Source organism: Rhamphochromis longiceps, linkage group LG2 (assembly GCF_057381845.1).
Source record: "Rhamphochromis longiceps isolate RC_006_pf linkage group LG2, R_longiceps_female_GT1.1, whole genome shotgun sequence".
NCBI lineage: Eukaryota > Metazoa > Chordata > Actinopteri > Cichliformes > Cichlidae > Rhamphochromis > Rhamphochromis longiceps.
The window spans coordinates 34,008,860-34,034,085 of record NC_140558.1 but is presented as its reverse complement, the minus strand read 5'-3'; the positions used below and the strand labels follow the sequence as shown (position 1 = coordinate 34,034,085).

At 40.0% G+C, this 25,226-nt stretch overlaps 2 protein-coding genes across 4 annotated transcripts; both read right to left on the bottom strand.

The window, feature by feature from the left end:
* Positions 1-619: 619 nt before the first annotated feature.
* fbxw11a (F-box and WD repeat domain containing 11a) lies at positions 620-16,610 on the bottom strand. Its single transcript, XM_085424498.1, has 13 exons — positions 16,457-16,610; positions 11,448-11,516; positions 10,475-10,694; positions 9,943-10,129; positions 9,590-9,680; positions 8,985-9,122; positions 8,362-8,480; positions 3,976-4,225; positions 3,650-3,768; positions 2,380-2,490; positions 2,222-2,300; positions 1,556-1,720; positions 620-1,446 (listed from the first exon to the last, which is right to left on the bottom strand). Exons 1-12 carry the CDS (start codon positions 16,493-16,495, stop codon positions 1,559-1,561), a joined length of 1,584 nt encoding a protein of 527 aa, XP_085280624.1. The 5' UTR covers positions 16,496-16,610; the 3' UTR covers positions 620-1,446; positions 1,556-1,558.
* A 1,342-nt stretch (positions 16,611-17,952) lies between these two features.
* etf1a (eukaryotic translation termination factor 1a) lies at positions 17,953-24,700 on the bottom strand. Of its 3 annotated transcripts, none has more exons than XM_085424511.1 (11): positions 24,544-24,700; positions 24,050-24,160; positions 22,568-22,743; positions 22,188-22,327; positions 21,897-22,035; positions 21,606-21,796; positions 20,906-21,035; positions 20,633-20,806; positions 20,464-20,528; positions 20,223-20,370; positions 17,953-18,688 (listed from the first exon to the last, which is right to left on the bottom strand). In XM_085424511.1, exons 2-11 carry the CDS (start codon positions 24,133-24,135, stop codon positions 18,606-18,608), a joined length of 1,332 nt encoding a protein of 443 aa, XP_085280637.1. In that variant the 5' UTR covers positions 24,136-24,160; positions 24,544-24,700; the 3' UTR covers positions 17,953-18,605. The 3 variants fall into 3 exon arrangements, with proteins under 3 accessions (XP_085280637.1, XP_085280652.1, XP_085280644.1); XM_085424526.1 differs by having other exon boundaries at positions 24,548-24,685; XM_085424518.1 differs by lacking the exon at positions 24,544-24,700 and adding an exon at positions 24,278-24,429.
* Between the last annotated feature and the right edge of the window lie 526 nt (positions 24,701-25,226).

The following is a 25,226-nucleotide window of genomic DNA, read 5'->3' as shown; positions in this document are numbered from 1 at the left end:
ACAGATAGACAACTAGACACTCATCCATGTTACAGTTGGCTCAACACTCCACCACTGTCAAGTACTTTATTCACAATAAGGTCATTTTCTTCTTTAAAAAATCATTTTTAATATACAACACAATTTTTGACAAGACAACTCCGTTTACAGCTAAATTTGAGCTCTTGAATTCCAGCTTCTCTCATAACCAAAGCAAGCACGATGATGATGATGATGATGTAAGGAGAGAAAGATGGTGTGAAAGGGACAGATGGACAAGAGGTCAAGATTAGAAGAAAGAATGAGGAAGAAGACAGAGAAAGAGCAAGAGGGTGGGAAGAAAGGACTACGCTTAGTATGATTTTTTCTTTGTACTAAGAACCAAAAATACTCAAATAAAATTAGAAAATAACAGTAATAAAAAAACGAAAAGAGTTTAAGAAAAAAAAAAAAAAAAAAAAAAAAAAAAAGAGCAGAGGTGTACCAGGATGCTGTATCCAAGGCACCCTCACATGCATGTCTGTGACGCTTCTGCTCCGTTCTGCCATTTCACAAGTCCACATACACACACACACTCTTGCAAACTTTGAGTGTGCATGTGCGCGCACCCCCATATTCCAAACGAGTGTGCATCTCTGGAGGTTGGGGAGAGGGAGCGTAGGAAGGGTGGGGTGGGTGGAGAGAAAGAGAGAGACAGGGAGACATAAGAGAGAGTGAAAGGGAGGAAGGGATGCAATCCCAAACACTTCTCCCTCCATCCCTCCTTCACTCCCTCCAGCTCCCATCCTTCCCTTCTTTCCTAGAGCTGAGTAAAGAGTCTCTGTCTCCCGCATCACAGCTCCGGTCATCCTCTGTCCAACTGTGCCACTGTGCGTGTACATATGTGTGTCTGTGTGTGCGCGCGCGCGCGTGTGTCTATGTAATATATATTTATAAATATATATCTATAAGCGATTCCCGATATCAGTGGAAACCAGTTTTGGCTGGGACTGAAAACTGAGGAGAAGCAGCTGCTTTAAGTTTGTATCAAGGGGACAAAAAAAAAAAAAAAAAAAAAAAAAAAAAAAAAAAAAAAAAAAAAAAAAAGGGGGGGCTTGTGACTTATATAGGGTCTAAGTTAATACTGTCATTAGTGTACTTTACAAAACATAAATTAGTAGTAGAAGGTGAGCTTCTTGGGAGCGCTGCATTGGTTTTGTAGTAGGGAATCCTCAACAGTGTTGACCTGTGTGTGTGTGTATATATATATATATATATATATATGTCGCTTTACTGGGCAGGCAATGGGCACAAGCTTAGAGTCTGTCAGAACTGGCAGAGAGGAGGAGGTGGTGGGGTCTGAGTGGGAGATGGACAGAGAGATGACAAGGAGGAACGAGAAGAGATGGGCTCCTTTCCATGACGGATGCACCGATCAACCAATCAGCCCTGGGTTCCTCCAAGAAAGGGTACGGTTGATGGTGACACCTGGGAGAGAAAGCCAGAGTGTCACACAGGTGGGTCTGCACCACAAGGGTAAACACAGAATGCTGGATTTTTATAGAAAGGTTTTACAGTGCCAGGTGTCGCTAGGTACCTGCTATCTAGAAATATACGTGTAGGTACGCGAAGGAGACCGTCCCTCTGACTGGCCGTTGGTTGAGACGTTCAGGAAGTCCCATATCAGAATGGTGTCGTCGTGAGAACTGCTGATGATCTGAAACTCATCAAACTGCAGACGGAACACGCGACCAGAGTGCTCCTGAAAACACAACAAATTAGGAAATAATTTTTACATAATTAGCACACAGAGCTAGATTATTAAAAGAACTACTGTTCTCCATAAATTAAAGAGGCCCGACTAGAAGTTCAAGCAATGGGTTTTCCACCAGAGTCACACAGTTAATTTGTAATGAATCATCCATGCCCAGTGCTCCCCACACCCACACCCACACACACACAAAATTATTTAATAAAGAGCAATAAGATTTAGTGGAGAGTATTTTCAAGAGCATTCATAATGTTTTTTGTTTGTTTTAGGTGAATGTACAAACTAATATCTGGATGGTGACTACGTTGAATATCAACAAATACGCACATTAAATGTAGTGACATTTACTGGTAGTTAAAATTATCCAAATTAAAAATTTCCTTGTATTTTTAGTATAAAAAAGGCAAACATCTACATTTTTCCCCTCCCCCAGAGGTGCTGCACTCACATCATTAGTCAGACACTTGGGGATGCTAAATCGCTGTTACTCACCACTAGAGTGCGCAGACATAATGTGCTGGCTGGGGCTCGTGGGTCCAGGGCTGCCTGCAGGTCCCATACCTTAATTTTGCTGCACGGTACATCAAAATGTCACAAAACAAACCCAAAACAAAAGTCTGTGCACAAAACGGTGTATTTACATGACTTACCCGTCGTAGGCGCCGCTGACAATCCTTTTGTTGTCAAAGCGAATGCAGCGCACCAACTCCTCGTGACCTTCCAACACTCGTAAGCATGCCCCGCACTCTATGTCCCATAACCTGCAGAAAGAGAAGCCTTTGTAAACAAACACCAAGATCCAGACCCTGCAGTTTTTACACAGCAATGATTCCAAACACTGACAAGTCAAACTGGGACTTTTAAACTTTCAGCTCACTTGTTGAGAGAAAAAGAAATTGCTAATGCTTGTAAATAAAGTGTTCATGTTAAATTCAGCTAAAATATTACAACCTTTGAAACTGACAGACTTCAAACAGACAACTAACAGTTGTGCATAACTCCTTATGTTTAAGTCAGTCACGAAGCCACAATCTAGTTGCCAAATAAAGTGACTGCTAAGACCAAAGACTCAATATTTATCCATTTGCCCTAACGTGTTTGCTGATTGTGTATTATGCTGATGCAATCACAATTCCTTTCGCTGTGCCTTCACATAAAAATCTCACCTGTGAAAACTGCAAGTTAAGAAATAGAAATGCAACACATTATTGACATTGAGCTTTGGAACCAAATTCTACTGTACATCAAAAATCCATCAAAATAACAGAACAAAGCTTCAAAGATTTTTCAACTGCAATCAGTTTGTAGTACTGCAGGGATTCAAATAAGACACAGCGACTAGGACTGAGCTGTTAGGTGACAGATTGCAGGTAAGAGTCAGGTGATTGGGGGCACATCTCCAAGAGGTACCTAAGATTTCCACTTATGTACACCACAAAAATAATAATGCTGATGGCTGCTCACAGAATGACGCCACACCTAAGTATTTAACAAATATGTCTGTTGCCAAAACTGAGCATAAACAAGCCAACTCTGGGATCTTCATTACACTGGCTGCCCTCTACACTCATGCTGTCATTTGATGGTGAATACAAATAAAAGAAGATGTAAACATAACTGAACAAACATATCAGACATTCTTTTTTGCATACTCAATCATAAACTCAGCTACTGTAATCTTGCCCCATCAGGAGACTGAACACGTTAGCCAGACATTTAATTTATGTAAGAGGTGTTTAATGGTGAAACATTGACAGGTATTCTACATAATCCCAAATTACTTTGCTTCTTTGCTTGCCTGTATTACTTAGCATGACTTTATCTGCTAACAAAGGCCGTGGTTTTAACTGACTACCGGATTTTAAATTAGAGGACATATGTTTGCTAGTTTAGCCATGAATTTCACACACACACACATACCGAATTGTGTTGTCAGATGAGCCACTAACCACCAAACGATCTCTGTATTGTAGACAGGCAATTCCCCGCTTGTGACCATTTAGAGTACGAACAAACTCACAGGTGCTGGTGCTCCATACCTACACAGGGGGACAACACAAAGTTTACAATATTTAAGGAAAATTTTAGTCGGAGGGTTTTTAATCATGTACATCTGTTCTACTGATAAATAAAACTAAAACTCTGACATCAAATTAATCCAAATTTTATCAGATGGATAATATTTCTGTAAAAGAAAAAGAAAGATGAAATGATTTGTAAAGGAACATTTCTCTAACTGTCGTCACCTTAATAGTGCGGTCCCCTGAGGCAGACACAATGTATTTGTCGTCAAAGTCAACCACATTGACGGCAGCCCGATGTCCCACCAGGACGCGGCGTAGACTGATGTCAGTAGGCGAGGCCATATCCCAGACTGCAATTGAACGGTCCTTGGAGCAGGTGACCATCAACCCATTTGCAAAACGCAGATGAAGAACTGCCTCATTGTGGTGGATCAGTGTGTTCAGCACCTCACCCGTCGTTACCTCCCACACCCTGTAGAGTGGAGGGAGACGTCAGCAGGGTCGAATGTTAAAGGCAAAGGTGACAGAAAGAGGAAGAAAACAGAACATGGCAAGAAGGAAAAACAGACATGTCAAGGGACGGGGTGTAAAAACAAAGAAAGAAGAAATGACACAGTGGAAAATGATTGAAGGAAAGAAAAATGAGATGGGGGCAACAGGAAGAGAGGTCAAAAAGGAGATGGAAAGGACATGGAAGAAAAACAAAGGAAAATGAAAAACAATAGAGACACACGAGATTTTAGGTTTTTTTTCTAGATTTGTAATAGAGAGTATTTCACACTTCAGACATGTACATACAGTGAGCTGTACTAAGGCGCCAAGAGTCAAACGCACAACACTCTGGAAAAGCTGACAACCAATCCCACAAACAAAGTGCCTGTCAAACTGTTGCTAAGGAAGTGAAGTCACATTTTCCTTGGATACTGCCCAGTGAGTACGCCTGAAGTGTGAAGTAATAAGAGAAATAATGTTGAGCTTCTGTGTGCAGTAGCCAAGCAAGTGTCAACCTATACACAACAAGCCAAGACGTTCAATATCTGCAATGAAATGCATCCAACTATCTCCAATAAAAACAGTAAAACGAATTTATTTTGATAGGATATATGCTAAAGTTTTTATATTCAATTTCTTAGATGCACAACACCAGCTGTAGTCATGACCGGCTGTGAAACAAGCACACATTAGGATTCCTCAATACATGCAGAAAGTATTTTGAGCATTCTAAGCTTTTACAAGACGGATGGGATGCTGTTAGAAAAGCACATTTACCAAACATATTACTAAATGATGTCAAATTAACATAAAAAAAAGAAAAAATACATAAGACTACTAAAAATCTCCAGGAGCTCTCATTTTCTCTTGCAGTCCAAAGACATGCAAGTTATGTTAGCTGGGAATATTAACCTGGCTGTAAGTGTGGACATGAGACAAGGATTTCAAGCTCATAGCATAAACTGCTGCTGTGTAGATGGGAGAACAGTGTAAAGGATTCTGAGTGGTTGCTTTTTCTTTCTAATCCAATTGGAGCTCTTTGCTGGAAAAAAGTCCAGGTTCTAGGTCATGTTCTTACACTGAATTTTATGTTTTACTTTGGATGCATCAGTAACCAATCTAAGAGATCTAAAAGAAAATGCAGACAAAAAACAAAACAAAAACAAACAAAAAAAAAAAAAAAAACAAAACAAACAAACCCTGTACCACATAGGATCTATCGCACATGTGTCAAAGTCAAGGCCCACGGGCCACATCTGGCCCGGCGTACATTTATATCCGGCCCGCGAGATTATTTTATATAGATGTACTATGTACCATGTTATGCATGGCCCGGCGATATGAGGCGCTAATAATATACAAACTACAGATCCCATAATGCAGCGCTGCAGCCTCCTTGCTGAACGCTAGGCTAACTGGGAACATTCCCGCGTCAATCAAGTCCAACTTCTGTTACTGCGAAGCTAGCCGCTCACAATGGTGGAGAGAAAAGTTGATTCTGAAAGCACAGCCTTTCAGCACCAGTGGGTGACTGAATATGTGTTTACAGACATTGCTGGTAAACCCATGTGTCTTATTAGTGGAACTAATGTGGCTGTAATTAAGGAATTTAATTTAAGACTGCACTACGAGACAAAACGTCAGGATAAGCTGAAAAACCTAAATGCAGAAACTACAGAAAGTAGAAGAGCTAAAGAAGAATCTGACATTTCAGCAGACATTTTTCACCAGAGCAAAATCGCAAAGTGAAGCTGTTGTGAAAGCAAGTTTTATTGTAGCAGATGAGCCAAATCAGCCTGCATGATGAAGGTGTGTGACGTCTTGTGTCCAGACAAAACGCAGATTTTGGCAAATGTGAGCCCGAGGAGAAATACAATTGCTGATCGGGTTTGTGAGATGGCCACTGATTTAACTCATTCACTGCCATTGACATCTATAGACGTCAATTGAAAAACTTACGTTGACTGCCATTGACGTCTATAGACGTCAATTACGTTTTTCAATGGGAGGGGCTAGAATACAACCTCGGGCAGCTTGTCAGTGAAAACTGAAGCCCACCAGCAGTAAAAGTAGACCTGCAAGGAGGTGCAGGGTTTGCGCACGTAAGGGATTGCGCAGTGAGACAAAAATGTGGTGCAAGTCTTGTTGTGTGCCCTTGCATCCCGGAAAGTGTTATAATGATTACCACACAAAAGTGAATTATTCATTGTGAATAAATGTTTCACTATGTACATTTTATTTTTCCATATATTTGTAAATAAATTGTTTTGATAAAACAAAACCTTTCTCAGTGTTATTTCTGTTTTATAGAAGTGAAAAACTATTTTATATGTTAGAGGTGTCACAAAGCAAGAAATATTAGTGTCAAAGGCACTTTTCTGCTTGAAATGTATTTTTCACAAAAAGCTCGTTTTCTCCCTTTTTTTGGTCAAAACAGGCATTTTTGGTGGAACCCACCTCTCCTCTACAGCTGATTACTAAAGAATGGAAAATGGTAGAAACAAGCTTTTTTTTTTGGATGAAAGAAGAGAGTCTGTTCTTCATTTTGGTAGGTTCAGCGTTTATATGATCATAACACACAGTTTTCTGTGGCTCTTCATAAATGAGTAAAAATGCTCAAAAACCCTGGCAGTGGGGAGTTACCTGATTTGAAAATGGCTGGCAGTGAATGAGTTAAGAACACAGTTGTGTGAAAGAAGCAAAAACTTCATTGCATACTCTCTTGCTATGGATGAGAGTATAGACATGCATTGCACAGCTGACCATCTTCATCCATGGAGAGGAAATATTGAACATTAAATCGATGCACGGGACAACGACAGGAAAAGCCTTTTTTTTTTTTTTTAAACGTATATCAAAGTGTAACCGACATGAAACTGCCCTGGGACAAACTTGTTGGACTTACAACAGATGGAGCGCCGGTGTTGTGCGGTGAAAAAAAGCGGACTAGTCGGCAGAATGCGAGTAAAGATGCAAGAGGAGAAATGTACTGGTGAGTTAACAGCATATCACTGCATCATACACCAGGAAACGTTGTGTGGTAAAGTCCTAAAAATGGAGCATGTAATGATCACCGTAACACAATCGTGGGATGTGTGGGAAATAGATTCAGAGTTTGCTGACATTCCTTATCATACAGAGGTCCGTTGGCTGAGTTGGGGAAAAGTTCTCAATAGAGTTTTTGAGCTCAGCAAGGAAATCTGTCAGTTCATGGACATGGCATGTATGATGCAGTGAAGGCATTTCAAGTGAAGCTGTCACAAATGCACTAGTGCAACCTGCCTCACTTTCCCTGTTGCAAAGTAATGTTGAACCAAGTCAGCGCACTTTGCTGAACTGCACCTGTGCAGATTCAGATGGAGCTGCAGTGTAATGATACACTCAAGGCAAAGTACGACAATGAATGGCCCGCACAGTTTATTAGTTCCATTCCTGAAGCAATGTCCCAGCTCCGTCTACATGCGGCTCCAACCTTGTGTATGCTTTCATTTATTTTTTCTGGGGTTTCTGGCAGCATGTTCATATTTCTAACTTGCATAATTTTGACAGGATATATTTTTATGAAGAGCAAAATATTTAAAGTTAAAGTTCATTTTTTTAAGTTTATTTAATCTGGAATAATATTCCTGTCTGTTTTTATTCATATTTATTTTTAAAATACATTGTTTTAGTGTGTTCAATAAATCTTTATCTTGTTTGGCCAGCGACCTAAAGTGTGCCTTGAGTTTTGGCCCCCTGTGCAATTGAGTTTGACAGCCCTGTCCTATGGCTTTAAACCAACTTCCAATTACCTACATAGATATCCATGCCATGGGATTGTAAAAAAAGAAAAAAAAAGGTTTATAAAAAAAAGAAGAAGGTTATTTTCAGATATTTGCCTGCCTTTTGAGACCGTTTTTAAAATGTTAAAGTTATGAGTGTTGAAACTGAAACTGTAGCACAAGCAGAAGTAAATATAGAGATACGATGTATTCATACTGAGTGGTATCCTCTGCTTTATTCAGACTTCCACAACTTTCTCTTCAGTAACTTGAACCATTTGTTCAGCTTGCTGACATAGCTTTGACCTACTCCAAAAAACACCCTGTGTTATTTCTGGAAAAAGATGCGCTGTACCTGACAGTTGAGTCAGAAGACCCGGTCACAATGACTCTCTCATCATACTGGAGACACAATACTGAGCCTGTGTGACCGGTCAGTATCTTCAGACACTCCAGAGTCTGTTTATCCCAGATCTAAAAGGAGCACAAAAAAAAAAACAAAAAAAAAAAAACAAAAAAAAAAATGGAAGATATGAGTGAAGCACAGGAAGATTTAGACAAAGAAAGAATTTTTTTTTTTTTAAAAGAATGCAGATTTGGGTCATGCTAAGAATGGCCCAGTCTCACAGCAGCATTCATGCCCCATTTCCCTACTGCTGCACTGATGTGCATAAGAGCCATTCAGCTGTTCCCTTGCTGTGCATCAGCCTCCTACATAACAATAAGATGACAAATCTGCTCTTCTCCTCCCCTATCCACCCCTTCTCTTCATCCTCATCTTCTTGCAGGCCCCTCACAGGCAGACAGATAAGTGGAACACACAGCATGCCTGGGAGTTGAGACTTTCTTTCCTATAATTCACTTGTTCTCTGTCTCACTCTGCTGGTCCAGACCAACACCACACACAGTAAGATGGTAAGCCATAAAGAGAAAAAACACAAGAATAATATGTTTTATTTATAACCAAGTCTCGGTTACCTTGATTGAATTGTCCCTAAGGCCACTGATGATCTTGTCGTCATCGTACTGGAGACAATAAACCCCTTTACTGTTTTCTGAGCGACACTGAATCCTCTGCAAGTTGTGTCTGCCACATCGCCAATTAGCCTCAATAGTCTAGATGGAAAGAGAAACAAAGAGGTCTGTAACAGATGCAACATCTACCACGCTACAAAATGGTTTCAGCATTATTGTGATGATAATTTAACACGAAAACAATAAATCATCTTTTCATTTATTACTCATAATCAAGAAGTATTTGTACAAGTGTAGCAAAATGTGAACGTGAAAATAAAACTTTAGACATTAATCATTCGAGAGGATAATTACATTCACATTGCTCTTTGCTGAATCCAAAATAATAATCCATGTAAAGCTCAGTAACTAATTGTTATTTTCAAACTTATACAGTTATGCCTATAAATGGTTTGCTTACTTAAGTCCATTTTTTAAAATCATGATGACAAATAATATCTGGTGCAATAATACAAACTGATAAAAAAAAAAAAAAAAAAAAAAAAAAAAAAAAAATCGAAGGTCATAAAAATAATGAGAATGTAATCACGTTAGGCGTTATGACTTACCTCTATATCTTGAATGATCTTGGGATAGAGGGAGTGATAGTAGGAGTTGGGTGGGATTTCTGAGGTGCGGTTCTTGAACAGATATTTCTCCCTGGGGGGGGGAAGAGAGAGAGAGAGAGAGAGAGAGAATGACACTCTCCTTTGTGCACTGGGAATTTCTGCATGTGAAGCACACACTAAAGCCCAACCAAGGATAACCTTTCCACTTTATCCTCAGGCTTTCCTGTATGTAAAATTAACCTTTTACATTTTTTTTTACCCATATTTTAAACAGATTTCTTTCAATACACATTACAATATCATTTTCATTTTCTTATTAACCTGCATCTGGGAGTGCCTGCATTCGGTCTTACCACTGGTGTCTCTCGGACAGGCCTTTCCAGAGCGGATCAGTTCGGACCATGCGTTCAATGAGCTTCTTCCACAGCATACCCTCAGAGATGACCCTCTGCCACTCCTTACATACCAGCTCTGCTGCACACAGCGAGCGTGCATCCAGGAAAGACAGGATGTTCTCCGCTATGTGATCCAAGCCTTGGGCTAGACAGAGGGGGAAAAGAGATGACCAAGTGCAAGCAGTGACATTACCTCACCTCGTTAGTTTATCTGTCCCCAGAGCTCATTTATTCTGAATTGTTCAAAGACAATCAATAAATCAAGTTGCGTTTATTCCTTTAAAATGCTTCTAAAAGGTTAAAAAGGGTTTTATGTTTCTGTTTACCTTTTAAAATAAAAAAAATAAAATTTATACACACATATATACACACAGTTGGGTGGTCAAAGACTTTTTGACCACCCAACTTTGTTGAGCTACGATGCCGTTAGGGAAGATGCACGTCATGCAAAACCTGTGGGTAACAAACATCCACTAATCTCTGTTGGTACCTGGCAGCGCAGTAATGAAATCCCTCTGCAGCATTGGTTTGAGGTAGGAATTGATGTGGCCGTGCTGGTAGTGGCACATACGGGAAATCAGGCGCTCAACAAACTCCACCTGCTCGGCCTCCGACCACTGGTCAAACAGGGCGATGCAATGCTCCTTCTCCTTCTCATAGTTCCCCTCTGACGGGCGTTTACGAGATCCCACAACAGGACCGTTACTAAGCTGTAAATATCAGGAGCACATGAAGATTAAATGTCTAGTTGTGTTAGACTGAGAAGATGTTGATAAATAGTCACATAATGCAAATCCAGTCAGTTAAATCTTTCAGGCTCCTGCTGTGACACAGGAAATCATTTCAACTGTATACCAAACTTTGAGCAGCAGCTCATTTTTGTATGAAGAGAAAATGCTGACTGGGAGTGTCACCTGTGGATTGGTGAACTTACTTGAAGTTCTTCAGTGCATAGTTTCCCAGCTAACACCATGGCATTAAAAAAAATTTGAACTCAAATGTAGTTTTTCAAGTAATGCAATCTAATGTTACTAAATGATTTTATTTTTCCCGTCTAGAAAGCTTTCTAAATAAAAATAAATACATTGAGGCAAAAAAGGTGGGGGAGACACCGAAGCTCAAAGTTGCTGTGCTTATTGAAGCCCATGTATAGGCGTGAATGAAGGGGATTAATGCTGCCCAAAGTTCAAAATAAATTTTTACTGCCACGCAATAAAGCTCCAGACACACAGTAGAGAGAAAGAGAGAGAGACTGATTAGTGGTGTTTTCATTTGAACTGCAGCAGGAGACAACAAAACCTTTCATGTAAATATCAAAGGTTACTGTATTTTAAGAATCCAAAAAGGTCCAAATCGTAATAGTTTTAAAGTCAGCTGAAGCTTTAACAAAAGTTAAAACAATTCTTAAATAATAAACCATACCAATGTTGTATGTACATTTGAAATAGTGTAATAAAGCACACCTTGAGAACTGTATTCTTCTTTGGCGACAGATCGTCCACAAGGTTCTGTGACTCCATCCCTGATGTGTTCTGTGGATAAAGAACAAAACAAAGACGTGCCCCAGGTTAGTGTTTCATTCTCACTCAGTCTGTGTTTAAAGGCACTTTCAGAGCTGGGACAGCAGTGTGGATAGCGTTTGGCGCAAGAATGCAACAAACACAGCCAAGGAGGGGGTAACCATCAAGTTTCTGAGACGTGCCCGCACAAACAGCCTTGCGCACGCACACACGCACGCACGCACGCACACAAAGTGAGGAAAGAAAAGAAAATAAGAAAAGAGAAAAAGCGCTGCAACAAAGAATCTATCCTCTTGCTTGTCTGTGATGTGGGTCAAATAGTCTGGACAGGAAATTAAAAGGCAAAATCTTGGGTATGTCACTGGCACTCAGCTCAGGTATAACTGTAATAAAAGAGATATTGGTCTTTGAGAAACAAATGATAGAAAGAAAATAAGATTAAGCTATTTCTAGCATCCTTTGTAAATTGACTGCAAACATGCTATAGAAACTTTAATACTAACATTGTTATCCACAGCTCATGTACTGACATGTTCTGTACATTCAACTAAAACTATTAGACTCCTTAGAGTATGTATATTTGTTTGGAAGCCAAAGGCAGACAGCAATTGTTATTCCTAATTAGACCCATCCAGCAAAAATCACAGACCAACTGTACTCTTGGGGGCTCCTGGTTTATCATTTAGAGTTGTTAAAAATACGAACTGCTGATGTTATGAGGCTTGTTTCTACTCTGTAAGATTAACAGTTTAATTAAAAAAAAATTTTTTTTTTAAAAAGCATATTCCTGAGCTAACAGGCCTTCACAACAAACTGTACACTCAGCAAAAATAAAAAAGCAAAAACCATCTAAATCATATCTACATTTGAAACACACCAATTCATCGATGTAATTTATAGGTTTACTGCTATACTTAATGTTTACATTTTTGTATCCCCAGGTTCCCAAACAGGAAGAGGTTTACCTCAGAGAGGGTCAGAGCTATTGTATACATGTGTGGGTGATGAATGACCCATAGGTATCATCTGAAAACAGTAATGTCAGGGGGGTAAAACAAATCTACAGTGTGTACCTGTTGGTCCATACATTATAAAAGCCCATCTGTTAAAGCTTTTTTCAGGAGCTGAAAAGTTTTCTTTGCAGTATAAACAAGCTCTATCCTGAAAGCTGCTTGCACGGTCATGTAGACACTGTTGTTTATTTTACTTTTTTTATACTTCAAGTGTGAGCTGTTGCAAGTTTGCTCAGTGCAGATAACCATCTTTTGGTGATGCTGCTACAGGAAGAGCTTGAGCAAAATCAACAGAACTGAGTGGCTGCAATCAGTACAACCACACAAACAAAAAGATCCAAATACCAAGACTTTGTACTTGGATTTTTTTCAAGTTCCAAGTCAAATGGGATAAGAAGCCATAATGGTCTTCTCAATTACCAAAGCAGACAGGATAAGAAGCGATGGTGGTCTTACTAGTGTTAATGATCATGCATAGAAGAAAAGAAAAAGCAAAAAGAAATAAAATTCACACACACAAAAAAGACATCAGGTTTAGCTAGGCAGGCAAGCAAGCAAACATGTAGCCTCTCAGAGCTTGAAGGAGGACCCCCACCTCGTCCCTCACACCTCCAGGTAGAAGGAGAGAAAACAATACTCCTCAGTGCATGGTTATTCTTTGGTACCCTTGCATCCCTTCTCTTACCATACCAAAGTACTGAGGAAATAGTTTACTATTCAAACTTGGCATATCCAGATTATTTAATTTTTTTGGTTAAACAAGACAAAGCACTGGCAACTTTATCGTTTTCACTGTTCTGTTTCAAAAGATCTGAAAGTAGTATGTTATACTTTGTATAAATAAAATTACTTTTAAGCAGAGTGTTTGAGGAGGCACCAAAGAAGAACCCAAGAGCAGAGTGCTTCGAACAGGGAGGACAGGACAACGGAAGGTGAGGAGGTAGGAGGGTGAGGGGGTGAGTGGGTGCTGTGTGCACCAAGGTGGTATGAGGAGTTGTGTGGGGTGGGCAAAGAAAAAGTAAAGGGTGAGGAGATGGCAAGGGAGGAGGGGAAAGGAGGAGGAGCAGCAGAATTAAGAGGAGAGAGGCAGAACCTGGTTGTGAGCCCGGGTGGAGGGGATGCTCTGCAGGCACCTGAGTGCACACAAACTCTCAGCCACCGAGGAGCAGCCCAGCCAGAGAGAGCGAGGCACAGAGCACTGTGTGAAAGAGAGAGAGGAAGGGAGGAGGAGAACGAAGTGGACAGGGTGAGGGAGGAAGAGAAAGGGAAGAGCAAGAGAGACGTGGGAAGTAAAGGAGGGGGGGGGATGTTGGGAAGTTGGGAGGTGGAAACCAAAAAGGGTGAGTGAATAGATGGATCAATGAATGGATAGATGGATGGAAGTGGTGGGGAGTGAGAAGCAGGACAAGTGAAGTGTAAATGTGTGTAACGGGACAAAAAGAATGGATAAATAAATACGGTTTGGTTTGAAATTGAGAGGACGTGAGCGTGTAACCATCAAAGGTGGAGAGAGAGGAGGAAGAGAGGTGGGGGATAGTGAGGGGGAAAAACCAGTATTAGAGCTACACACATTGGCACGGTGAGCGCAGGAACACACACCCCGTCACACACAGATACAGACTGATAAACATACACACGGAAGCATTATTAGACATGAACTGGGTGGGGATAGGTAGAGGAGAGGGAGGGGCAATGGTATTAATCGTCAATTAATGTCACTCTCGCTTTGACATGAGCCCCACCCACTGTTCTGCCATCCCCACTCTCATGAGAGGTTAGTGAATAACACTGGGACAAATAAATAAATTAAATTAAACACATGAACACAACCCAGACAAAATTCTCAATTTTCTGTGTAGGTAAACAATTTATGCTCCACTTTGTCTTATTCTTTAGTGTAATTTAATGACTTTAGTCACATGTTAAGCTTTTTTTTCCTTGGTCAAGAAAATTATGACCAAGCGTTGAATTGAAAACCATGGGCTGAATAGATGATAAATAGCTTTTATCACTAGACACATATTCTAAGGCTGTTCAAGCACTTAAATTCAGTTTTAAGTTTTACCATTTACTTCAACTAAAAGGCCAAATTACTACTCAAATCATACAAAAAGGTCACTTTATCTACCCACATTGCAATTTAAACCTCCAATTTTTCCAGATAAACTTTTAAGCCCCTTTGTGATGTATGGTGAGATTACCAATTTAAGACAACTTGCTCTTAATTACTGAGGAATGATTTAGGTCATTCATAGATGTTGTACCAAAAAGTGATTATTTGTCAAAGGAAAAAAAAAAATATTGCGGATTCTCAAACTGTTGTGAATGGCGTGTTAAAATATAGTTTATCATTCATGAAATATTTTTGACATCAATTTTGTGATTTTTATCCCTCCTTTAAAAAGTCTAATTGAGATTAACAGCATGTTTTTAAGACATCTGGATAAGAAAGCAACAGATATTACAACAAACAACATACCAGCTCTAGAAATGTTTTAAGTGGAAAAAAAGAACTGGCTTGACTATATTTAGAAAGAAGAGCAGGTACAATACTGTAGAGTTATATACTTACAATACACATAATTTCTTTATTTTATAATAGCCCCTTCGTAAATCTTATTGATTACATTTAGCAAATCTTATTGATTACATTTAGCAAGTATATTAGACATAAAAACGAATGCAAACATCTGGGGAATCACTATTTGGCAGACAGCGGCTATAGACACCTGTAATGCTTAAGCAAATGACTCTTTAGTACAAGTACATATTAGGTGCTCTTTTACGAAACTTTTTTTCCAATTTAACAGGACTACATCTTATTATCTACTACGGAATATAAGACATTATTTACTAGGCCCGGCTTTCAACCTTTAATTTGTACAGTACCACTGTATTTCTTGCACAAACCGATAGATCTTCCAAACACGTGTAAACTGAAATTCTTTTAAAGGTCAGTTTCGCTGACATAACAAATCAGATCCTCGTATTAATTGACGTCTTCCTTACGACCACTTTGACCCCACAGAGTAAATGTTAGCGGCTGGTAGGCTACAGTTAGCCTAGCTGGCTAGTTTATCGAGGCAGAAAATCAATATACAATAAACCCAATAGTTTTTGGCAAAATTTAATTGACTAAAAATGAAAATAATACCGTCGTCTTAATTTATGTTTGTGGCTACAAAAATAGTTTTTCTAGACATAGTCAGCAGTTTGTTTTTAAATGTAGAAGTTGGTGTCAAGCAGCGTATTTAGCAAGCTTGCTATTAAGCTAATTGCTAATGCTCGCTAGTGGAGGTAACGCTGTGTGAATGAAAAAGCAATACACTTCCTTCTACGCACTTTAAAAAAATATAAACACACAAGCAACGCATTGTTATGATTTTATCTATGTTCACATAAAGTATAAAAATGTGACTGACACATCATTTATCGAGTAAGTCGTCTTACCCTAAAACTACATGATATAACATCGCGTTGCCCGTAAATTTACGTACTTCACGACATTCTAGTCAGTGTTAGCATGGCGGCTAGCTAAGAATCAGGCAGGGCCCAGTTAAAGTGGCGCAGCGTCACCGCAGTAAACGCTACCCCAAGAATTCTCGTCTGCCTTCGACCGACGATTGCACATCAACCTCTTAATTTTTCCCATTATGTACAAACTGTACCCAAACCAACACAGGTTTTAAATTTATCAGAGAGAGATGTCTAAGACTTGTTAATCAATCCAACCAGTATGCGGAGCATTCGTAGCAAAATGTATCGATAATTTCAGGCCCTCCCTCTGATTTCTGGTTCCCCCTCCTTTTTCCTCCACCTCTCCCGACAAGTCGCTTCAGCCCGTTCCTGGCGTCGAATCGAGCCTCGGCGATTTCCTCAATAAAACACTGACAGCGATCAATTCGGTTGTTCATAATGCCGTATAGAAAAAGATCTTACCACCAGTTCCACCGTTTTGTCCTCCATCTCCTGCTCCATGTTGACGATCCCCCCCGAAACTCGCTATGAAAATGGAAACCCAGCCCTGCGTCGGCGGCCCGCAAATTCAGAGACGTCATCCACTTCGCTCAGCCACACAGCTTTGGTAGGGCAGTGTCAAAAAGGTGGGTGGGGGATGGTAACGCCCATGGACTTTAATAACACGCCGATTGGATAGATTTTGGCTAAGTGGGCGTGGTTTCGCCTCTTTGCCTTTTATTGATTGGCCTGCCGTGCTACCAAGGCTTCCCCGGTGACTCCCCCAAACAAAAAGGCAAACTGATGAAGATGCTGTTGCTATCCTGAAGAGGAATACACCAAGGCAAAATCAATCATCCGCATAGCTTTTCTCTGAGATGCTGCAGGATGTTGGCTATTTTAAATATGTGGCATGACAGAAACAGATACTTTATGACGCTTAATTTAAAGTTCTCAAATACACACTTTAGCAAACTCAGGATTATGCATGGGTAAAACAAATTCAACGAAGTAGTGACAGATAATCAAAACTGGTAACAAGAACAACTAACAACCAGAAACCAGTTCAATAGATGAATTAACATTGCAGCTTAAAACCTGAAACTCCATCAATACAGACGCAGGAAAGCCTGGTCCAGATTTTTTGTTTCGTCTTTTAAGCCGAGCAATCCAGACAAGGCAATAAACCAGGATCTTTGGGATAACTTCACCTTAGCTGAACTGTTGTTGCTTTCCTGCGAATCCCTGCGAAGTGTATGGGTTTGAATTACTCACATCCCCAACCCTCCGGTCTATTACGCCATCATTGGTTTAATACCATAATAAGCAGGTCAGTTTGTTTGCCTTCTCAGCAACTGGAGCCAGAAAACTCATCATTCACCAGTGTAGGTTTACTTCCTCAGCTTGCTATATTTATAATCTAAGGCATGATTTACCAAGGTCATTCTCTACAAATCTTAAGGGAACACGTCTTCACGAATTCTGCTCTTTGCATTATGAATGAGAACCTGGTCATTTGCTCTTACCTTTGCTCCCCTATTCGACACGCAAATGTCAAAACCAACTTTCTAGACCAACACATCCTATAAAAACTGTCGGCAGGAATGCAATGACAAATTGAGATTTTTAATTAATTTAGATTTATAAAAGTGGTCAGATAAATGTACAAATGCAATCCAATGTGTACACGGGATATTTCATTTAAGGGAAGTTCATTTAAAGAGATGACTGCATGTAAAGGCCAAGATTTATAATGAATAGCTGTATTAAAGATGTGATTTTACTGCCTTTTGAAATTTAAAATGTAGAAAATTTCAACATTATGTGGCAAGTCTGACGATTGAATAAGATGACTAAACTGTCTAAAAGTCATGCACGCATCACTCACAAAACATATCAATTTTGTTGTCAGGAAAAGGTCAGCCTTTTAAGTAAATGAGATGGCACAGGAGTGAGACCACAGCAGATGAGGAGGTAGCAATGGTTTTCAGCAGTTGAAATTTAATACTTTGTCCCCCTTTCTCTACAGAAACCCAGGTAAAAAAAATCCCCCACTCTCATAAAATACAACAGCAGCAGTTACCAGTAAAAAAATGAAATGCAAAAAAGAAAAAAAAAGAGAGAGAGAGAAAGCATAGAAGGAAGGGAGAGGGGATAGGGACATGACGATGCATTAAAGGAAAATATATTTTCTGTATGTCAGGAGTGAATCCAAAGTTCATCTTAGGACCGGGGACAGCGGCAACGAGGAATCTGGGAACTTGCTGTTGTGTTCATTCAAAATCGAGGGGAGGAAGAAAAAAAAAAAAAAAAAAAAAAAAAAAAAAGAACAAAAATGAGTCAAGTCCAATCCAACTAGGGGAAGGAACCAGCACTCTAAGGCAGGGATTTATTCAGGAAGGGCTTTCTCCCTCTCTGGATGAAAGAAAATCTCACTCCTCTTCGGCCTGTGTGATGCATTTTGTTGTGTAAGTATGTGCAAGTTTGTGTATGCAACAGGTGAACTGGAAGGTGTGTCTGTCATATATATAGGTCAACACAGTTGCACCTCTCGCTTGCTGCAAGAGAGGTGGCATTTTCATTTCCTTATTTCTTCATTCATTTTTTTCTCCCAATATCAGTCCAAGACTACCTAGTAGTCATCCAAATCAAAGAACTCATCGTCCTCTCCTTGGTACTCCATGCCCTGGAAATCCACCCTGTACCGCAAGATACCTGAGGAATACAAAAGATGAGAGATTAAGTAGTGTGATATGATGGCAACTTGTTTTGGCTAAACAGTGGCAGGGGAAAACATGAATTCTGAAAGTATTAGACTTTAGTATTAGAAGTGCCAAGGGGGTCATTTTAGGGTTATCAAACAAACAAAACTCTGAAGACAAAAAAGATTTCATGACTAACTAAAAATGGATTCACTCATCATTTAGGAGTGTGTGGAATAAAAAGATATACTTACCACATGTCACTTTGACCCCACAGAAATTAATGTAAAATCCACTCACCCTGCCCAGTTGCCTAGCAACATGTATCATTTACACTCATTTTGATATGAAGACTGCATAAGCCAGAGCTGGCTAGATAACATTGATAAATATACAGGGGACTGTAGTTGGATAGAAGACGAGGAATGTCTGCCAGGCTGAACAGGTCATGGATGGGATATGGAGCCGGAGAAGTGTGGAATGTGGAGAACCAGACGGGTTGCTGAACTGAGCAGAGAACCCTGAGTGTGGCGATCTACTCAGGCCTAATAAAAAGCAAAGTCCAAAGCAGAATACCTAAAATGAATGAGTCCAAGGCCTGCTGAGCTACAAACTGAGGTGGAACAGTGTGGATGATGGATAAGACAGGTGTAGGTGCATTGCGATAAAACTTCACAATAATTAATGAAATTGTGTTTGTTTTATTTCAGCCAACTGTGACGTCAGTCAAATTCAAATAGTTTCACAATAGTGCTCTTTTCCTAATAAATGCTTTTGTTTTAGCATAACGACCATAACCTGTTACGCAAAATTCCTTCAACTTGTCCATAACAGTTTTCTTCTATAATAATTCAATTATTTAGATGTGTTGGGTATTATAGTTTTGTACCATTTGTTTATTACTGAATTCTAAAATATATTTTGTTTATTACCTATAATTAAATAACCTAAATCATTTGCATAACTAATAAAACCCCTAATAGTTAAATGCTTCCTTTGTCTAAAATTACTTCTAATTTAAAATATTAGGTGAAAATTAACAATTTAACTACTACTTCTTCAAAAAAAAAAAACAACAGTGCTTTTAGGGGTCCTGGAATGATGGTGTTTCTATTGTGAAAAGCACAAAGTCCTGAAATCCTTTTAGGATCCTCATTAAAATGTATTACACCACTAAACCAATTTAAATTGCCACAAGTATCTCTACTTTTTATACAACTAACAATTCAACAGTGCCTCTGCCCCAATTCTCCTATTTTACATGGTGAAGCCCTCTATAATACAAATTTCTACTGTACAACAATGTCTATATGAGGCCTTACCTGTACCAAGATGAAGCATGAATCAGAATAAGCAGAAGAGGAACTGTTTATCTTCTCTACTGCTACTATCTTCAAGTGCATAATACATGAATTATACTCGAGTACAATTACTAGATCATCATAACAACCCAATGACGAAATCATCACTGAACCACATATATCAAATATATTCCTAACTTCATTTTGATCAAACATTCAACTGTTATTAAACAACAGTGTGCTCACCCCCAATGCCTCCAAAGCCCTTGACAAACTGGGACCCCTCCTGACTCTTGTCTGTTACTATCTCCAACGTGGCTCCAAATTTCTTGTAGTTGTTCGCAAACCACTCCAGTAGTGGCATGCTCTCGATCAGCTCATGTTCCTGCCCCGTCTAGAAACGCAACCAGCGTTAGTAAGGTATAACATCACAGGCAATGGGTCCAACTTAACTCCCAGAGATCAGTTCCTCTTCCGCAGCACTTACCTCCTTGTCCGTGAAGTGAGACTTGTCTTTCTCCTGCTCTGGCGTTAGGTACAAAGTCTTCTCATCTGAAGAACAAAGAAGAAACTTTTGAATTGTAGGATCACAATTAGAATTCATTTACTGCTTTTTGTCTCAGCTACTGCAGATAACACTGTAGTTGTTTGTTTACCATTCTCTGCTCCATTGCTCTCTGCCCCATGCACACGAAGAACATAACGCATGGTGTCTAAGTTCTCATAGACTATGAGAATCTCCACAGCTCCCATTTCAAGGGCTTTCAGTGTATCCTCTACACCAAAGCAGTATTTCCCTGTATCCTGACTGATCTCATCAAAGTACCGCCCTGTATATACAGAAGAATCATCAGGAAAAAGTTTGAAGATTTTACCTTTAACAAAAAAAAGAAAACCACACACACACACACACACACACACACACTCACCTATGAGCTTCTTTTCTTGGATGAACTTCACATTCGACAGGACCTCTGCTGAAAGCTCAATAGCCTGGTTGAAACCATTCTCTCCTCCATAGGAGATGTCCACTAGCTTCAGAACCTTTGCCTGTAACCTCTGTAGAAATCAAAGAGTTGTTAGTAACGTTTACAGACAAAGTAGGAACCAAACAAAGTTGCTGACAAGATAAAGAAAATAGAGAAAGCTACCACAATAAATATGCTGACAATAATGATAGACTATGCTGCTGGTTATATTCCCCAAAGCCTTGGAAAATCCCTCAAACTCATTAACTGCTAACCAAAGCTTGCAGTGAAGTGTGGGATATGCAGATTTTCATATCTGTCTCTTTCTTTGTTTGTGCAACCACATTCCATTATTGGTTGTAAAGACATAAGAGTTAGCTATATCAGTGGCTTACTGGCAAATTAAAGAAGGCACTTTCCATTTACAGTATGGCTGCACACATCATGTGCCAAGTTTAAAATAAACTTGCTATGTCACTATTTCATCACTACTACCAAATACCAGTGTTTATTTCTTACAATAGTAGATAGTTATTAAATATACCTATTTATACAACTCAGAGAAAACACTTAAAAGATCACCAGCCTTCTTTTGGACATCTATTCACTGCAGTGAGAAATTTGTGGGAAAAAAAAAGTTGTTTCATTACATCATACTTACTGGATCAAACATGTCAGACTGGCTGAGTTCAGTCTTGAAATCAGCAGAGCCAGCCAAGACCATTCCTGCCACATTAACTTTGTCATTGGACACAAAGAGCTGGACAGCTGTCTCAGCTACTTTTCTCACATAGTTGTGTCTCTTCTCCATTCTCAGTCGAGCAAAACGCAGAGCAGACTGTCCTCCTCTGCCTGAAAGAGCAAAGCAAAGATTAAAAAAAACCCAACAACAAATAAACAAAAACAAAACAAACAACGTAAAATGTATTTTCTAAACATTCCAGTTCAGTACCGTGCTTCTTGGGTAGGTCCACAGTGAACTTGTGCAGCACCTCCCTGGTGTTGCCCTGCAGTGTGCCAAAGAGTGCCCCACTACCGTCGATCACAATAAAGCCAAACTTACTGTCATCAGACAGCAGGGCTGTCAATGCCTGTGTTGGGACATTAGTGAGGGAAGAACGGATCATAAGAATGCGGAAGACAGAAAGAATAATAAAAAGACCAAGGCGATGTTTACATACCACAGAGTTTCTCTAAAAAAATATTTTGCATGTGCATCAAAATACTAAGGAAATTCTCTCACCTCGGTGTGGAACTTGTTGTCACAGAGGTACAGGGAGGTGTTGATTGGTTTAAAAGGCTCAAAGTCAATATTGACTTTCTTCTCCTTGCCTTCCTCTGTCACAATTGTGCCACAATACACAACCAAGCCATTGGGTGGCACTGGGAAGGGAAGAAAAAAGCCAGAGACCATGAATATTCAAAGGAGGACTGGAGCTGAATGTTTTGAAAGTAAATACATCCTATGTTTTAAGTTGTCTCTTTTTTCAAAAACCCCCTTGGAACAATTATAGCTGAAAATATTACAATAATACAATGATATGCCAATATGAATTTCTTTTGTTGCCCCCAAGAACCACTACCATTTCCCAAAAGAAAATAGGCATTCTTTTACATGCATACCCTTGTTGTAGAGTTTTAGTCTTTGCTGTACAGAGGTGATGGCCCCGAGAACAGAGAGCCTGTTGACGCGACTCTTAATGTTGGAAGCAGTGCCAAACTCATCAGCCAACATCTTGGCCACTCTTGATATCTGGTCCTTTGGAGGGATGATCAGAGAGATCATGCTGGTGCCATTACTATAGAGAAAGTGAGGATGTAATGTTAGTGCATATAACAGCATTTGTACACAGCCAAGAAGCCATAGAAGTGATGGAATAGACTGAATAACTGACAATTATGCCACTCCTAGGTATGCCATAGTGAAACTGGCATCTAATATCAAGGCCATATAATAATCAACTTTGATTATGCCAAACCAGTTGAGCCATGTTTATTACCAGTTGATTACCTCCAAGATAGCGTAATTGTTTGCTCTAATTTAGTTTTGTAAATACACAACGCTTCTTGGCAAAATATCACCTTGACAAGGTCTGGCAGGTTGAGGGACAAATGGTATGGGCTTTCAGTTACACAGTACACAATCTTTGTCCTTGAAACAAGGACTAAGTCTTGCTACTTTGCATTGTTGTCCTTTCATTTACAACCAATCAACAGATGAATCACAGCAGTACAGGCTGACACGTACACAGCCAGGTAGAAGAGGCTGGATAAATGTAGGGCAAACAGTCAACTGAGTGTGTGACATGGCAGGCAGGGGAGCACAGGACAGCAAATTCTGCGCAACACTAGACGTCAAACTGTCGCAGAGCAAGCTACAAGCCAGTGAAGTAACACCCACATTCACATGCCTTGTTTGATAATTCAAGAGGCCCACAATGTCCCAGTCGGCCAACAACTGATCTCGAATTCTTTTTGACCTGACCAGTTTGAAACCAGTAACGCTGTAATGAACTGGCAAGCAGTTCGGCTGCCATGAGGTGACTAACTTAGTGGACTCTAGAGGAAATTAAGAGGCTCTGTCGTATGATTTGCGTGTAAAAAGAGCAGACGAACGTCATTTGGACTGTGAAACTGTAACTACAAGCTTGCCGGCCTTCCCTTTTTCGTCAACGTTCTGCTTTTTTTGTTTAAGACACCCATGCCGGCCTCTTTCCAAAGATGACGTCTATTAGCGGTTCTCATTAGCAACAAAACTAGCATCAACCTTACTAGCTTGAACTGAATAAAAATCTTCGGAATGCCAGCTACAAAATATAAACACTGACAAAAAAATGTGTTTTGTCCAAAATAAACCATGTTTTCAACTTCCAGGGAGATTAAATGCGACATCCGTTAGCGCCTAGCAATTGGCTAACTAGCGACAAGCAAAAGCAACGATTAGCTAAGTTAGCTATGCTAAGCTAACCACTCCCAAATTCGGCCCCATTTATACCATTTCCAGCTGCTGCGGCGGTATACATTGACACAATCACCCGAACCCTTAAACTCAAGTACTGCCGACCAGACAATTACCTCGAAATGTGACAAAAATGTATTACTTACCCACGGGCAGCTTCTAAACTTTTGATCAGCTTCTTGATTTTCCATATCTCCACGTTCCTATCCGCCGCGCTGGGGTCGTCCGCCATCTTTCTGCTGTGATCGCTTCAGCACCTGAAAGACGTGGAAAAAGAAGAGCTAAACATCTGCGCTGCACCCGCCAGTTAACAAACTGACTATCGTTTACAGTGTTATCGGATAAATTAATTTATCTATCGCTGAACCGTGTACCTCTCCAAACTAGTGGCGCGGTGTCCGTTAAGGCACCTTGCCAGTGCTGGCAGCTGGACTGACCGTAAAGGAAAGACTCAAACCGGGATGTGTTGCTCAATGCAGAGCGCGGGGGAAACAGGCCTACAGTCTACCAGGCCCTAGTGTCCACCCTGTTCTTATCTAATACGACCTACTTTCCTCGTGTTCCCCTGGAAACAATATGGAAACCAACTGCCAGCTTTTTAGACCCTATGAATATTGGCATATACTGGATGGTACTTTACCTGCCTCGGACAACGCGGCTCCGCTCCGCTCTCTGTCTGCTGCGCTACGTCAAGTCGGTGGTCCGAGGAATGACGTTGCTTTCCGACCGGTTTCTCTCTCCTCTACACGCTGCGCGTGGTGCTAACGACGGGGGCTCACATGTGGGAGGTGGTTAGATCGGTGGCGTTCACTTCCTGGAAACCACTTAGAAACCAATGACATGCCTTAGCTGCCGTGTCAATTGTAGAATCTCAATAACAATTGGACGGAACCTAAAGAATATCGCCAAAGCTGGTAATAGGTGGATTATGGGGCTTGTAGTCAAAGTCAAACTTGCAAAACAAGTTACCTGATTTTGCAAAACTAATATGTCCATACATGACTCTTGTTGTTTAGAAGTTCTAACCATTTGTTATACACTGCCCTCTTTTTCCAGGGGCTTAAAAGTAAATGAACATGACATAATTTTAAATATAAGGATAGTTTTGAATAACTGGATGAACCTATGGACATCACCAAAATGCTTTATTTCGTGCCAAGCCTTTAATCCAGTTTCTTTTAATTGCTGCTTGTTTGTGGGTCTATCTTCCTTTAGTTTTGTCTTCAGTAACTCTTGTTTTCCTCTATTCAAAGATTTTTATTATTTATTTATTTATTTTCAGGACTGTGCAGCTTCTTTTAGATGGGAGAAACAGTTCATTAC

What these genes read in the sequence shown, in the direction of transcription:
- fbxw11a (XM_085424498.1), bottom strand. Translation starts at nt 16,495, where the DNA reads ATGGAGCAGGAGATGGAGGACAAAACGGTGGAACTGGTG. An exon ending in TCTTCTGACTCAACTGTCAG is followed by an intron (nt 4,226 to 8,361) that starts GTACAGCGCATC and finishes TCCACTCTACAG; the next exon opens with GGTGTGGGAGGTAACGACGG. An exon ending in TATGTCTGCGCACTCTAGTG is followed by an intron (nt 1,721 to 2,221) that starts GTGAGTAACAGC and finishes TTGTGTTTTCAG; the next exon opens with GAGCACTCTGGTCGCGTGTT.
- etf1a (XM_085424511.1), bottom strand. Translation starts at nt 24,135, where the DNA reads ATGGCGGACGACCCCAGCGCGGCGGATAGGAACGTGGAGATATGGAAA. An exon ending in GAGCAATGGAGCAGAGAATG is followed by an intron (nt 20,529 to 20,632) that starts GTAAACAAACAA and finishes TTTGTTCTTCAG; the next exon opens with ATGAGAAGACTTTGTACCTA. An exon ending in GGGCTTTGGAGGCATTGGGG is followed by an intron (nt 18,689 to 20,222) that starts GTGAGCACACTG and finishes TGTATTCCTCAG; the next exon opens with GTATCTTGCGGTACAGGGTG.